Source organism: Hydractinia symbiolongicarpus, chromosome 15 (genome assembly GCF_029227915.1).
Source record: "Hydractinia symbiolongicarpus strain clone_291-10 chromosome 15, HSymV2.1, whole genome shotgun sequence".
Classification (NCBI taxonomy): domain Eukaryota; kingdom Metazoa; phylum Cnidaria; class Hydrozoa; order Anthoathecata; family Hydractiniidae; genus Hydractinia; species Hydractinia symbiolongicarpus.
In genome coordinates this window covers 10,382,076-10,398,153 of record NC_079889.1, presented here as the reverse complement: position 1 = coordinate 10,398,153, position 16,078 = coordinate 10,382,076, and the positions used below count along the sequence as shown (strand labels likewise).

The following is a 16,078-nucleotide window of genomic DNA, read 5'->3' as shown; positions in this document are numbered from 1 at the left end:
ACAAAAGAAGTGCGCAGCTGGAAATTTCTGTAATTTATGGAACAATAAACGGCCTGTTAAAGACCGTTTCCCGTTTACGTAATTTTAAGGCGGGCGGTTTATATCCCTTTTAAAAATTTCGCACTTTTATTTCGCTTCGTCATTCCCATCAGTTAACGCGGGAAAATTACAAAAACAATATGGCGCGATTAAACAAGTTTTTTTTACTAAAAAAGAAAATACATTTAGTTGCCATTTTTTACAAAAAAAAAAGAAATAAAAAAAAAATTAAGGAAGATATTGAGATGAGGCAATTATTTATACAGTTTTTTGAAACTTGTTGAGTATTTGTCTATATTTCATAAATAAAAGAAATTCTGAAAATTCTATTGACTGTCTAGGGAAGCACTATGATTGCAATTAAAATTTTGTGGGTCTATAGCACTCAGGACATTACGTAGGACTTTACCTAACCTAAAAATGATACTTTGTTGATGGTAACTGCGAATTACAGTTGATATTTGGAGATTTTTAATTAAAATGATGGTGAGGGTTCTAAAGCCTTCTTAAATTAGTCCGAAAAAACTTTTCATGAAATGCACATGATCATATACAGTATGTTAATTTGGTCATGATCAAAATTTGAATGGAAATTTGCTTGTTTGTATTAGTGAATTTTCCACAATTGTGCAGCTAGCTTTAATAATAATTGCTGTATTGTGTATGTACGTATAAAAAGGAATGCTGCCAGACAAATTTGTAAAAGATTTGCAATCAAACGAGTACACCTCCACACGCACACAGATTTCTTTATGACAGTAATTTATTGCACATGCAAATCAATGTTTTCTGATGTCTGTAAAAGATTTCTGAATAATCAAAATTATACGAAAAAGCTAAATGTGAAGTCAGAGAGTACCATTAGCATTATTGCATATTGTTTGTTATAAAATCACAAAAAATGCTAACAAACAGAACACAAATTGCTATATTTTTCACAAAAATTAGTAACTAGTGCAGTATAAATACATTGATTTTATATATAACCTTCAAAGTTTTAATTTAAATGATGATAAGCATTTCAAAGCCTTCTTATTAAATAGTTCTCTCTCACCCTAAGAATATTGAAAGTTGAAGTTGAAGGCTGTTTGTTACAGACTTTGACAAAAAAGGATTCGTGGTTTTTAAATACATTTTTTGTCCTTGTATTAGAAAAACTCATTGAACCAAAATTTTCCGAAATCAAACAATTTCTTTTTTACATAAATTTGGTTTTTAGCTACACAACAATCTCTTTAAGAGTTATCCGTGATTTTTACAGAACCATGAGGCAAGCTTTTGGAAAACTATCAGTTAATTACAACTGAAATATCTAGACTGACAAATTTGATCTTGTTGCAACTATGTAAGTTTACAACAATGAGTGTCAGGCCCTACTGGCAAAACCATGGTTTACTGGCTGGGTGTGGGGTAGCTATACTTGTAAAACTTGCAAAGAAATGCTAGCTACAATGAATTTTTGAGACATTTAGTAGTGTAAATTAAACAAAAAACTTGGTCCGTTAAGTGGAAACTTGTATAAGCGTATTTCCTCAAACACACTATCTACGTGCATTAGCAATCTCTAAAAAAGCACACTTCATGTATAGCTAGCTAATATAGTTACAGTGATAAAAAATATTCCGTTGGTTGGTCTTATAATTTTCGTTGTCCAATAGAAAGTCAATATACAGGTAATTTCGAAATAAATGTGTGAAAAAAAAGATTTTCTTACTCTGATTAAACACGTAAATAAAACATTTTTGCAAGGCAGAAAGACCTCACGACAATTTGTGTTTTGATCGGCTCTCCGCCATTATGATATAATTGATTGACAGCTCAAACAATAACCAATCGCGCTTTAAAATGCACAAAAAATTTTATCTACGCGCGCGGGTTGTGGTGTCCAGACCCCGTGGACTAGTAAAGATGGATCTAGAAATTTCCTTCCATGCAAAACTTTGTTGCTATTATTGAGCTAGAATATAAAGCTGTTTGAACTTTAATGTGATGCAGCACGTTTTGCTAAGACCTTATTTGGACGCCCGAAAGTCGAGAAAATTCTAGGGCATTTTCTGAGAGCATATAAAACAGAAAGTGCGTTGAATGTTACTTCAGTTGATTTGAAAGAAAGACTGATTGTTTATTTTTGAAGAGTTCAGAATATTTTAGAGATGGCATCTTGGCATATTCCTGTTCTTGGATCAGCCTTAATGGATATCGAAGAAGATTTTTTTGGTGACTTAACTTTTCCTCCGATGCGTTACTTGCCTCTACTCTACAACCATCACCCATTTTTGCATAGCGCTGAGAGACGCTTACAAGATATAACTGCTAGAGAAAGGGAAAGGTTGTCTCGTCAAATTGGTCAGGAGTTGTACGGGGTATCCGGAGATCAAAAGGATAAGTTTGGTGTGAAATTAGATGTTACACGCTATAAACCCGAGGAAATTACAGTTAAAGTTGATGGTAGGTGTATTTATTTAATTATTTACATACGTTTTTACATCCATTACAATGGAAATACTTATTTCTCAAATTTTCCCCCAGGAGTTTGCTGTTCAATTTTGGAAAAGTAAAATAGAATAGAACCCCTGAGGACAAATTCATTAGATATGAAAATTTATTTTGTTTTGTTCTAATTTTGTATCGCCGTTTTTTGTTCCGATATTTCTGAAGTGGAACATCACTTTAATAGCCTTTATAACAAAAAATATGTAGCAAACGATAATTTCCATTTATTTAGGACAAAAATTATTCATCAAAGGAACACATCGCACCGAAACTGACACAGGCTACGAGTCTTGTGATTTCCAACGCGTTTATACCATACCTGAAGGTATCGACACAAAAAACCTGACATCAAATATTTCTGAAGACGGGGTTCTTGCAATAGAGGCACCCAAACTGATTACAGAAAGTGAAAGTCAGGAAGTTCAAAAAAAAGAAAATTATTGCCTTGTGTTAGATGTATCTGGGTATAAGCCAGATGAAATCAGTGTCCGCGTCCACGGAAGAGATCTGTTTATAAGAGGAGAATCAAAACAGGAGCACCGGGGTGATAAAGGCGACAAAAGCATGCGTTATCATCACTTTAACTGGCATTATAATTTGCCGAATGACGTGAATGCTGAAGCGTTGTCCTCCAAATATACAAAGGATGGAAAGCTGGCGATTGAAGCACCAAGAATGGAGCCGTCACAGCCGAGAACCTTGGAAATCATGGAGGAATAAAAACGGTTTATTATAAAAGGAAGAAAAACATTTTAAGGGAAAAAACAATCTTAAAAAGCTTTGTTATATCTTGTTCTATACATTCCAAAATATATAAAGAAATTAAAAAATTCCTCTCTTTTATTTTTACCAAATGTTTGATGAAACTTTTAACTGCGGAAAAACTGCCAATTTTAAAAGATACGCAACACATAAAGTAAACAAAAAGCTTTATACATATCAACTATTTCACATCACATAAATATTACGGAGAAAGGCTTAGTATAAAAGCAGTGCAAACAATGAATTTGGTGCTTAATTTATTTTGTCGTGAAAATTAAAAAGCGAATTTGCCGTTCAATTTGCTTTGTGAAAATTCCCACGTTCACGCTCGCATGCGCGTCCCAGCCACTCTGCGTAATACCACGCATACTACGAATGATGAGACTGAAAATGGCTATTTCTCGATGTGATCAAACATAATCCAATCGTCAAAAGCCTGCACCCACTCCCAAAGTTTCGTAGATGTGTTGGCCAGGTAAACAAAAGAAGTGCGCAGCTGGAAATTTCTGTAATTTATGGAACAATAAACGGCCTGTTAAAGACCGTTTCCCGTTTACGTAATTTTAAGGCGGGCGGTTTATATCCCTTTTAAAAATTCCGCACTTTTATTTCGCTTCGTCATTCCCATCAGTTAACGCGGGAAAATTACAAAAACAATATGGCGCGATTAAACAAGTTTTTTTAGTAAAAAAGAAAATACATTTAGTTGCCATTTTTTACAAAAAAAAAGAAATAAAAAAAAAATTGAGGAAGATATTGAGATGAGGCAATTATTTATACAGTTTTTTGAAACTTGTTGAGTATTTGTCTATATTTCATAAATAAAAGAAATTCTGAAAATTCTATTGACTGTCTAGGGAAGCACTATGATTGCAATTTTGTGGGTCTATAGCACTCAGGACATTACATAGGACTTTACCTAACCTAAAATGATACTGTGTTGATGGTAACTGCGAATTACAGTTGATATTTGGAGATTTTTAATTAAAATGATGGTGAGGGTTCTAAAGCCTTCTTAAATTAGTCCGAAAAAACTTTTCATGAAATGCACATATACAGTATGTTAATTTAGTCATGATCAAAATTTGAATGGAAATTTGCTTGTTTGTATTAGTGAATTTTCCACAATTGTGCAGCTAGCTTTAATAATAATTGCTGTATTGTGTATGTGCGTATAAAAAGGGATGCTGCCAGAGAAATTTGTAAAAGATTTGCAAACAAATGAGTACACGTCCACACACACACAGATTTCTTTATGCCAGTGATTTATTGCACATGCAAATCAATGTTTTCTTATGTCTGTAAAAGATTTCTGAATAATCAAAATTATACGAAAAAGCTAAATGTGAAGTCAGAGAGTACCATTAGCATTATTGCATATTGTTTGTTATAAAATCACAAAAAATGCTAACAAACAGAACACAAATTGCTATATTTTTCGCAAAAATTATTAACTAGTGCAGTATAAATACATTGATTTTATATATAACCTTCAAAGTTTTAATTTAAATGATGATAAGCATTTCAAAGCCTTCTAATTAAATAGTTCTCTCTCACCCTAAGAATATTGAAAGTTGAAGTTGAAGGCTGTTTGTTACAGACTTTGACAAAAAAGGGTTCGTGGTTTTTAAATACATTTTTTGTCCTTGTATTAGAAAAACTCATTGAACCAAAATTTTTTACATAAATTTGGTTTTTAGCTACACAACAATCTCTTTAAGAGTTATCCCTGATTTTTACAGAACCATGAGGCAAGCTTTTGGAAAACTGTCAGTTAATTACAACTGAAATATCTAGACTGACAAATTTGATCTTCTGTAAGCGCATTTCAACCTTAGATTGTATTTTACAGTAGAATATGTTGCAACTATGTAAGTTTACAACAATGAGTGTCAGGGCTCTACTGGTAAAACCATGGTTTACTGGCTGGGTGTGGGGTAGCTATACTTGTAAAACTTGCAAAGAAATGCTAGCTACAATGAAGTTTTGAGACATTTATTAGTGTAAATTAAACACAAAACTTGGTCTGTTAAAAGGAAACTTGTATAAGCGTATTTCCTCAAATACACTAGCTACGTGGCATTAGCAATCTCCAAAAAAGCACATTTCATGTATAGCTAGCTAATATAGCTACAGTGATAAAAAATATTCCGTTGGTTGGTCTTATAATTTTCGTTGTCCAATAGAGAGTCCATATACAGGTAATTTCGAAATAAATGTGTGAAAAAAAAAGAATTTTTTACTCTGATTAAACACGTAAATAAAACATTTTTGCAAGGCAGAAAGACCTCACGACAATTTGTGTTTTGATCGGCTCTCCGCCATTATGATATAATTGATTGACAGCTCAAACAATAACCAATCGCGCTTTAAAATGCACAAAAAATTTTAAATCTACGGGGTTGTGGTGTCCAGACCCCGTGGACTAGTAAAGATAGATCTAGAAATTTCCTTCCATGCAAAACTTTGTTGCTATTATTGAGCTAGAATATAAAGTTGTTTGAACTTTAATGTGATGCAGCACGTTTTGCTAAGACCTTATTTGGACGCCCGAAAGTCGAGAAAATTCTAGGGCATTTTCTGAGAGCATATAAAACAGAAAGTGCGTTGAATGTTACTTCAGTTGATTTGAAAGAAAGACTGATTGTTTATTTTTGAAGAGTTTAGAATATTTTAGAGATGGCATCTTGGCATATTCCTGTTCTTGGATCAGCCTTAATGGATATCGAAGAAGATTTTTTTGGTGACTTAACTTTTCCTCCGATGCGTTACTTGCCTCTACTCTACAACCATCACCCATTTTTGCATAGCGCTGAGAGACGCTTACAAGATATAACTGCTAGAGAAAGGGAAAGGTTGTCTCGTCAAATTGGTCAGGAGTTGTACGGGGTATCCGGAGATCAAAAGGATAAGTTTGGTGTGAAATTAGATGTTACACGCTATAAACCCGAGGAAATTACAGTTAAAGTTGATGGTAGGTGTATTTATTTAATTATTTAATTATTTACATACGTTTTTACATCCATTACAATGGAAATACTTATTTCTCAAATTTGTCCCCAGGAGTTTTATGCGTGGCCGGTGTGTAGCCGCTGTTAAATTTTGCCAAAGCAAAATAGAATAGAACCCCTGAGAACAAATTCATTAGATATGAAAATTTATTTTGTTTTGTTCTAATTTTGTATCGCCGTTTTTTGTTCCGATATTTCTGAAGTGGATACATCACTTTAATAGCCTTTATAACAAAAAATATGTAGCAAACGATAATTTCCATTTATTTAGGACAAAAATTATTCATCAAAGGAACACATCGCACCGAAACTGACACAGGCTACGAGTCTTGTGATTTCCAACGCGTTTATACCATACCTGAAGGTATCGACACAAAAAACCTGACATCAAATATTTCTGAAGACGGGGTTCTTGCAATAGAGGCACCCAAACTGATTACAGAAAGTGAAAGTCAGGAAGTTCAAAAAAAAGAAAATTATTGCCTTGTGTTAGATGTATCTGGGTATAAGCCAGAAGAAATCAGTGTCCGCGTCCACGGAAGAGATCTGTTTATAAGAGGAGAATCAAAACAGGAGCACCGGGGTGATAAAGGCGACAAAAGCATGCGTTATCATCACTTTAACTGGCATTATAATTTGCCGAATGACGTGAATGCTGAAGCGTTGTCCTCCAAGTATACAAAGGATGGAAAGCTGGCGATTGAAGCACCAAGAATGGAGCCGTCACAGCCGAGAACCTTGGAAATCATGGAGGAATAAAAACGGTTTATTTTAAAAGGAAGAAAAACATTTTAAGGGAAAAAACAATCTTAAAAAGCTTTGTTATATCTTGTTCTATACATTCGAAAATATATAAAGAAATTAAAAAATTCCTCTCTTTTATTTTTACCAAATGTTTGATGAAACTTTTAACTGCGGAAAAACTGCCAATTTTGAAAGATACGCAACACATAAAGTAAACAAAAAGCTTTATACATATCAACTATTTCACATCACATGAATATTACGGAGAAAGGCTTAGTATAAAAGCAGTGCATCTCAAAACTCTACAAGAATGCAATACACAGCCTTTGTTTCAGAGCAATTTTCACCACAGATATTTGCTATAAATAAAATACTTGTACTCAAGCAACACAGTTGGTGCACTTCAACAACAACTAAGGGGAATTTTCACGAAGCGAATTTAACGGCGAATGGTATCTGAGCATGCGTAGTTTTGTTGGTTTTGATTTTGCATCGAAATATTCGCTTCGCTGAAAAGTAGAAACAGTTCCTACTTTTTAGCGCCTAAAGGTTTCTCTGCTAGTTTCTGATCAATCAGAACGCGGTTAACTAATGTAAACAATGAATTTATCGCCTTATTTATTTTGTCGTGAAAATTAAAAATTGAGTTCGCCATCGAATTCGCCGTTCATATCTCTTTGTGAAAATCCCCCTTTAGAGACACGTTCGCATGCGCGTCCCAACCATTTTGCCTAATACTACGCACACTAGAAAAGATGAGACTGGAAATGGCTATTTCTTGATGTGATCAAACATAATCCAATTGTCAAAAGTCTGCACCCACTCTCAAAGTAGATGTGTTGGCCAGGTAAACAAAAGAAATGCGCAACTAGAAATTTCTGCAATTTATGAAACAATAAACGGCCTGTTAAAGACCGTTTCCCGTTTAAATAATTTTAAGGCGGGCGGTTTATTTTTCTTTTAAAAATTCTGCACTTTTATTTCGCTTCGTCATTCCCATCAGTTAACGCGGGAAAATTACAAAAACAATATGGCGCGATTAAACAAGTTTTTTTATTAAAAAAGAAATTACATTTAGTTGCGATTCTTTACAAAAAAAGAAATAAAAAAAAATTGTGTAAGAAAGTGAGATGAGGCAATTATTTATACATTTTTTCAAAAAAACAAAAATGACAAAGAAAACTTTGACGGTTTCGTGAACTGGTTAGAGCGTTCTATGCAGCGCTTGTAGTCTTGCTATGCAGTGCGTCAATAGCATCATATTAGAATGTAATTTTCAAATCTCGGATATTTTGATCTCGTTTAAAATATTAGCTCGGAAAGGAACCTTTACTCCTAACGAGATTTTTAATGAGTATACATTTCCGCACTAGAAATCTTGGCACCACCCATTTTAAAAAATCAAAATGGCAGATCATTATTACCTTCGTTACAGTAATTGCAATAGTAATGACTACTGCGATTTAGTAATTTACCACTGATACGTTTTAAGCCATGCCATCTGAAGAAACTTGGGTAGGCAATGCGGTTGCACACATTGGTTGCATACATTCAGAACACAGGACCCTCATTGATAATAGTGGCTCGATCCTGTAGAAATAATAGTTAATCAATCAATCACCTAAGATAAAAACTGGCACCAAAACGATATAGTTCATTTCCATCTTTTCCTATGATCAACGGAATGACAATATCACGAACAACAAGATATATAGCAGAAGAGAGTGACATAGGAATCGAGGCATCCAGCACAGGATGCGATTGTAGGATGATGGGAAACAAATAACCACAATTCAATTGCCACATTCCGTAATTAAAATAACCAGGACAAAATGTAAAGATGAATTACAGATGAACCTAAGTACCAATAGGGTAGTTTTATCAGACAACTCTCTATATTTTTTTTACATCCACAGAATTACTTCAAGAAAAAGGGTAGGAGGTGGGAGGGTAGAGGACAGTTACAACAAAACTGGCTGCATATGATATCTTATTGGAAGAGAATTGTGACAAGGAATATGGATCGCGTGTTTCAGACCCTAATATTTTTTTAGCTTTTGCAGTCTATTGAAAATCTATCGAATGCCAATTCCGGACATTAATGTAAATTATAAAATGCAGGTATTTGTCAATGACAAACCCGTACTAATGCCTGACCATTAACGCCAGGTCGGGTTGGATATCCGGGACGGCGATTTGGATGTTCGTATCGCCGTCGACGTGTCAAAAAAACAACAATATACCCTGGGGTCGTGGTTCATCGTAAAGACAAGGGTATGTATCTGCAGCGAATGCTTATTACCATTCACCCTATGATAGCGTGTTCTGGTTCTGAGCTGTTCTGCTCGCATCGTCGTCCCCGTGTCAAAAAAATACACTCGAGGTTCATAAGAAAACTTGGAAGAATTATAGCAGGATTGAATTTATCAATTGATAAATCATAGGTGAAAGTATGTGTCTGCAGCGAATGTCTATTACCATTCACCCTATTAGAGCGTGTTCTAAGCGAATAAAGTATGTAGATAAACGCCTTTGCGGCTTACAGTTCTGGAGACTGCAAATCCAATTTCGCCCACTGCCAGGTAGTATGTGAGGGTAGGTCTACTTAAACTTAACGATTAGGCTTCCATTTGTCAAGCTGTGAAGGAAAGGGGGATAAATGTTTTATAAGGTAATACAGATGGAATAAAAAGAAAAGGGAGGTCGGCATAACACATGACACAGAATTTGAATACAATCGCAAAGGTTCATTGCAAAACTCTACAACATCGTTCCCGCTAAAGAAATAAGCTGTGCGAAAAAAAGGATGCCAAAACTTTGGTAACTTCACATTAAATCAACAACTCAATATGGGAAAATAATCTGTCTGTCTTTCTTTCACGCAATATGGTAACCGCAGTAGAATTGTTTAAAAAGAGAAGAAAGGAAGATTACCCAGGGTGCCATTTTTTAAAGTCTTAGTATCTGTTGAACACAGGTGTTTTATTTATTTATTTATTTATTTACCACGTGTTTCGCAGGTACCTGTTGCTACTAAACTCACTTTCTGCAATCTATGATATGACTACAATGCGGGGGTGAGTACCACGATAAGCCCTCTCCCGTAAAAAGAAGAAAAAAACGTAATTGTAAGAAAGATCAAACCTCTCCCCTCCCCTTTCCACCCTTATTTTTATTCCTTTTATCAACTACAATGCATGACTCACATCCTCTTGATATATCTTCCTTCTTCTTCTTCAAGAGCTTATGATACATTCAATCCCATATAGGGATTCATGTATTCATTAGAAGAATAATTGCCTAATTAAATAATCACCCTAATTATTTTTAATTGTTCGTTGACGTAAGATTATAAGTGATAGCCAACCTCGTACCCAGGTTGGCATTAATTGAAGCATCAATCTAAAAAACAGCATGGGAAACAAATTGATTACGTTATTGCATCGTCTTTATATTTCCTCTTGGCAAGATATACACTTTATTCAAGAAATGCTGTTTAGGGTATTGTGCACATAATTAAACCGTACGCCGCGGACAAGAAGATAGCAACAGTGGTCAACAATAAACAGTAAGTGACTTATATTAATAACTAAGGTGTATAACATATTTAAACGAGGGCTAACTTGGTGAGAATGTGATAAGGTGACACCTAGATTGATAAAAAAAATAAACCTTAGCATTAGCGAAGCCAACAAATGCAAGCTTATTTTAAATCACATTACGGCCTTTTTACGTCGTAATGCGGCGTAAAATGTTATACGTTAAATAACGTTCCATTTTGGACTGTATTGTTACGACTCAATTTGCGTTACTGCAGGCCAGTTTACGTCGTATTATGACCCACTTTTACGCCACAATACGCCATATCTGGCGTTACTTTTCACATTTCGCGATATGAAAACAAAAGTTACTCAATTTGAAAAGAGTCTGTGTGTTATGGAACGAACAAATTATACAACATATTTCTACAGACTTACTCTAACCCGAAAGGAAATGAATGAAAATTAAGCAAAAAATTTATTTAGTTTGGTTTTGCTTTCGGACGAACAATGAACCGATACTTTGTATGAAATACTGAAAACCACATTATAAACACTGAGATAAAAATCACCGATTATTTTCTCTTTATTGTATGTGTGCGTGCTAATTACCTCTATGTATATCATTATAATTCTAATGACATACGTCAACATGTGCGTGACAGATGGATTATGATGACAGTGACAGGAGGTCGACAGTTTAATAGCTTTTATATAGTTCATGGAACTGTCGTTTCTGAGGCCTACCGTATTCCGACGAGCGCGTGTTTATAATTTTCAAAAGCTTGATTGCGATTGGTGTACCTGCTTAATTGAGCATATGGACGGGTGAAATTGGTTTTCTTAAATAGATAGCAACATGTAAGCAACTACTGGGTGCAAGAACATCGAGCCTTAAACAAAATTTTGCGTTGCTTGGAGAGATTAGCTATTTGACGGCTTTAAAAAGAGTTGAAAATGCGCATCTGGTTTATGGCCAAACATATTTTTTCCCTTGAGAACTATTTTTTTTCCCTCTGTTAACTACGATCAAATTTTTATGGAACATCCTAAAAATAGTGATTTTTTTAAAATTGTTTATGATGTTATACAGCATTTTGCCAAAAAAAAAGTCCCCGTGAAAAAGTTACTCTTAGAATGTTAACACTTAAATTTGCGATATTTTACCACCCCATCCCTACCCCTTGTAACGCATCTAGTCAGGCAAAATAGTACTCTAATATGAAAAAGAAGTAACAGGGCCATGTCTTTAGAGAGGATAATATTTTCGGACTGTTATACGTCAGTCCAGAGGCAGGAAAACAAATTCAAGATGTGCACCAGAAACTAAATTAACTAAAGATATCCATTATACATAAAAATTCGTTATATAAAACAAAGAGCTCTACATTTAGTAACAAAAATGATTCCATCCCCCCCCCCTCTTCCCATCCCCCAGGCGTTACGTAATTATTAAATGGCTCCTATGACCACTAATATAAAAGTTAAAACTGCGCATATGAATTTTCCTACATTCATAGTATATACTGACGGCGAAATCTTGGATTGAGTTAATCGACTTTTTTTTTGAGAAACAGTTCAGGCATGTGTTTTGTGTGACGACTTTTTTCTTTTTGAAATTACAAAACCCAACGTGTGACCGTTCATTCTTTTCTTTTTGTTCTAATTTTATCTTTCTACAAAGTTAAATAAACCACAAGCTGCAAATATTTTGAAATCCTTAACAATTCAAATTAGCGAGGAATTTAAACTAGCTAACCCGCCAATAATTAAAAACACATTAAAATTGTTATTTAACAGGCAGGTTAAAAAGTTATAACAAACGCGCGCTGTTAGGAACACGTGAAGAAATTTTGTTGCGAATTAATACAGCTTGCGATGAAAAACATTAGTTTAACAGAAGATGAAAGACTCGTGTATTATTATTTATATATTTTATAAGAGTCTGAATGTTGGCTTCAGAAAAATTTAGGCTAAATATTGTTCTTAATAATGTGTTTTTTAATTGAACAATTTTTATTGAAAGCGTAAGAAAATCGTTAAATCTAACTATTTGCTCTAAATGCTAGAGCATTTTCATAATGTGTTTTTTTTTATTTAGCCAAATTTCAGTTAATTTTTTTTTTTATTTGTGTAGTTATTTCATAGCAAATTTTTGTGTGTTTTTAGTTTTTAGGGCTAGTGTATTTTATCTTTTTTATACATTTTTTTTTATAGGTTATATTTATTTTTCCTCAGAATTTTCTTCTCTTTAGCTGGTCTATTTTTCCATTTTTTTCTTTTTTATATGGCCAGTAAATTAAACTTCTAAAAACAATAAAGATAATTATATGAAGAAGTCTAAAATGTCTAAAATATGCTGATATCAGCAGCTGAGAGCTAAAAATCAACAAAACCAAATATGAGATAGTTTTAAATCTTTTTGAACAAAAAAAGCTATTTTACAAAATGATTATCTTAATAGTAATAAATAAATAAAAAAAACATATGTTTCATAGTATGGCCTATTATTTGTTTAAGGTTGTCAAGAAGCTTAAGATTCTGTTTTCTTCCTACGAATATCATTTCTGCTTCTTCTAATATTTGAATTTCCACGCTTTTGAAAACCTAGGGGAAATGAATTAAAAGCTTAAAAGACAATCATAGGTTTAAATTCAAAACCACAGGAATAACCAAAAAAATAACGTTTTTTTACTCAAGGTAAAAACAACAACAACAACAACAACAACAGAAAATGGGTTGCGTTCGTGCTGTATACTGTGTCGTGTGGTTGTTGATGACGATTGGAACTGCATGTATAGTAACAAGCCTAGCCACGTCATATTGGCGAGGATATGGCAACATACATGAAGGACTGTTCGAAAAATGTGATAGCGAGTGCGAATTTATAAAATTTTTCGATGAGGGAAGAAGTAAAGGTATGTTATGTTAAATTCAATTTTTTCAAATTGCGGATTATTGTGTTGGAGTTTTATTTATTCATTTTTTTTTGATTCGCCTACCGTTATATATCGCTTTATCCCCAGTCCCCTCACCCGACCCCCGCCTTGTTACTAGTTATTCAATTCTCGGCTACCGTAATATATTAACCTGCGGCCTTCAACATCAATGACGTAGGCACTAAATGTTTTCTAGATTTTATCAAATTACAATAGTATTATGATGAATTAACGTTAAGGAAGCATCCCCACCCTTGTCACCAGGATTTTTTACCTTCTCGATATAACAGATAAGGTTAAAAAGACAAAAACATGGGGCAAGGGTGGAGCATGCCTACGAAGATAACAAAAAAGGAGTGTAATAAAGTTTATCTTGTTATCCATGTTCTTATTTACAAATCTATCATTTTTTGTTTGTTTAGAATTTGAAACCCTCCGCCTGTTAATGATGGGTGGTGCAGCTCTTCTTGGTATTGCAATGATACTCAGCATCATATCACCGTGTGTTGAAAAAGATCTCTTCTTTGCTTTAACGGTGTTAGATACCATAGCCTGTAAGTACACTTTACTAAAAAATGCGATGGAAAATTTGCTACAAAGTTAGTTTCTGAAACGTAAAGCGTTCTAAGGAGTAAGAAGAACGAGAGAAAGAAACAATTTTATTCTGCATACTTTCAATGTATCAAATTTTCTATTCTATTTTTTCCGTCAAGAAGTTATTAAGGAAGTTTCCTCAGGATCCGCAACAACGTCTCAAAAAGAGAGCAGTTACGTTCTCTTGCGTAGAAGCTCCCACATATTGTCCAGAATCTGCAACAACGTCTCAATAAAGGGAGCAGTTACATTCTCCTTCGCAGAGACTTCTATATACTGACTTTTTTTTTTAGTTTTGTGCTGCGCAAGTGGTATTGCTATCTATACTTATCACTATAGCAACAATTCACTGTATTCATGGAAATGGAGCTTCATGATTGGTTGGACTGGTGTTAGCTTGTATGGAATGGGTCTTTTTATGTTGTTTCTAGCTAGTTGTTTGATAACAGAAGAACAGTAAACACTGTTTGTCTCCGCAAAACTTTAGACGTTCAGCTAGCAAATTTTTTCTGAGAGACTATGCTTCTTAAAATAGAAATGCCTAAAAATTTAAACTATTTTGCTATATTAGCAAATCACCCGTAGTCGTTTATTGAAACTGATAATTAGTTGATAGTGGACGTGTGGCGCAAAAGAAGTTGAGTTATTGAGGGCATATGGCGCAGGAAGCCAAAACGACAAAGTCTCGACAACAACTAAAGCTATTGTCCAAAAAAAATATATGTGAAAAAATAATATTATTATTAAAATAGAAGTTTACTGTATGAAAATATGAGATTTATATTACTTGTGATTTTTGTTATTTCTTCAAGCGTGGTTCCCTATTAGGACGAGAAATTGTCTCTTTCTTGAAAATGACTGCTTTAGATATATCCTCTATCAACCTCGCACCCAGAGCCCAGGACAATCTCGAACGACGAGAAGAAAGAAAAAAGCCCTGGGGACGAGGTTGATCCTCTACATAAGCAGCTTCAGTGGCTAGTTATGATACGTACAACATCGCTCGTCTGCTGCGGTAGCAATTTCTTGATTGGTTGATAACTCGAAGCGCAACATAGTCGAACGCAAGTATGGCACCGTTACATTATATGCAACACGATCGGTCGATAATACTAAATTAAATTTTAAGGAGCATACCTGAATAAATGTCGAGTGGGAAACACATCCTTGCTCTATTTACTTGTCTGCTAGGAAAGCGATCGGGCGATAACATTAAGTAAATTCTTGATAACGTAAGCGAGATATGAAACAAACATGCCACACCTTCTTGTCACCCCCGAACTTGCAGCACTTATTGGTAATAGAGTCGTCTAAACTTAAACTAATGCTTTTAAAGCTTCCATACTAAGGCGAAAGTATTCACTTTGATCGCGAAGCACGACGTACTTAGCGCTGCGCAATCTTCCGTCCAAGCAGCACAAATGTCTACGGGAACATTTAAAATGGCGGCAATTCAAATTCACTGTTAGAGATCATGACATAACGTTATTATGCACTGCAGCACTTACAGCCGATGAAATAAGTTAGTAAACACTTTAAGCAATGACAAATTTAACAGGCTAATCAAAGTTAAAGCTTTGGATTGATTTATCTCCCCCATTAAGACTAAGATAGACAAGATAATAAGAAGCCCACGAGGATAAAGTCACTTCACTTCACTAGTTGCGATGACCCCATATTGTGCTTCTGACACGACATAATACGACACAACAAGTGACCATATGAGACATTAGGTCATAAGGGGTTAAAGGGACTACGGGCTAATCATTTTTGACTTACACAAAAGTTCATGGCCGTCAAAAGTGTATGAACTATTTTGTAAAACTTTTGCACTTTGACTAAGTTTTTCTTTATATACTTTTGATATGTATTTTATGTATTCCTAAGCAACAAGATTTCTTTGCAATGAAACGACAAAACATTAAATACAATAAAAGATTCTTCTTCTTCTTCTTCT

At 34.4% G+C, this 16,078-nt stretch overlaps 3 protein-coding genes across 3 annotated transcripts; all 3 read left to right on the top strand.

Moving 5' to 3' along the window:
- Positions 1–2,002: 2,002 nt before the first annotated feature.
- Positions 2,003–3,270, top strand: LOC130628907 (alpha-crystallin A chain-like). Its single transcript, XM_057441960.1, has 2 exons — positions 2,003–2,487; positions 2,765–3,270. The coding sequence occupies exons 1-2, from the start codon at positions 2,193–2,195 to the stop codon at positions 3,250–3,252; spliced, it is 783 nt and encodes a 260-aa protein (XP_057297943.1). The 5' UTR covers positions 2,003–2,192; the 3' UTR covers positions 3,253–3,270.
- Positions 3,271–5,810: 2,540 nt separating this feature from the next.
- On the top strand, positions 5,811–7,082 carry LOC130628905 (alpha-crystallin A chain-like). Its single transcript, XM_057441959.1, has 2 exons — positions 5,811–6,268; positions 6,577–7,082. Exons 1-2 carry the CDS (start codon positions 5,974–5,976, stop codon positions 7,062–7,064), a joined length of 783 nt encoding a protein of 260 aa, XP_057297942.1. The 5' UTR covers positions 5,811–5,973; the 3' UTR covers positions 7,065–7,082.
- A 3,420-nt stretch (positions 7,083–10,502) lies between these two features.
- On the top strand, positions 10,503–14,907 carry LOC130629162 (uncharacterized). The gene is made up of 4 exons (XM_057442281.1): positions 10,503–10,617; positions 13,289–13,506; positions 13,950–14,081; positions 14,415–14,907. The coding sequence occupies exons 2-4, from the start codon at positions 13,323–13,325 to the stop codon at positions 14,579–14,581; spliced, it is 483 nt and encodes a 160-aa protein (XP_057298264.1). The 5' UTR covers positions 10,503–10,617; positions 13,289–13,322; the 3' UTR covers positions 14,582–14,907.
- The last annotated feature ends 1,171 nt before the right edge of the window (positions 14,908–16,078 follow it).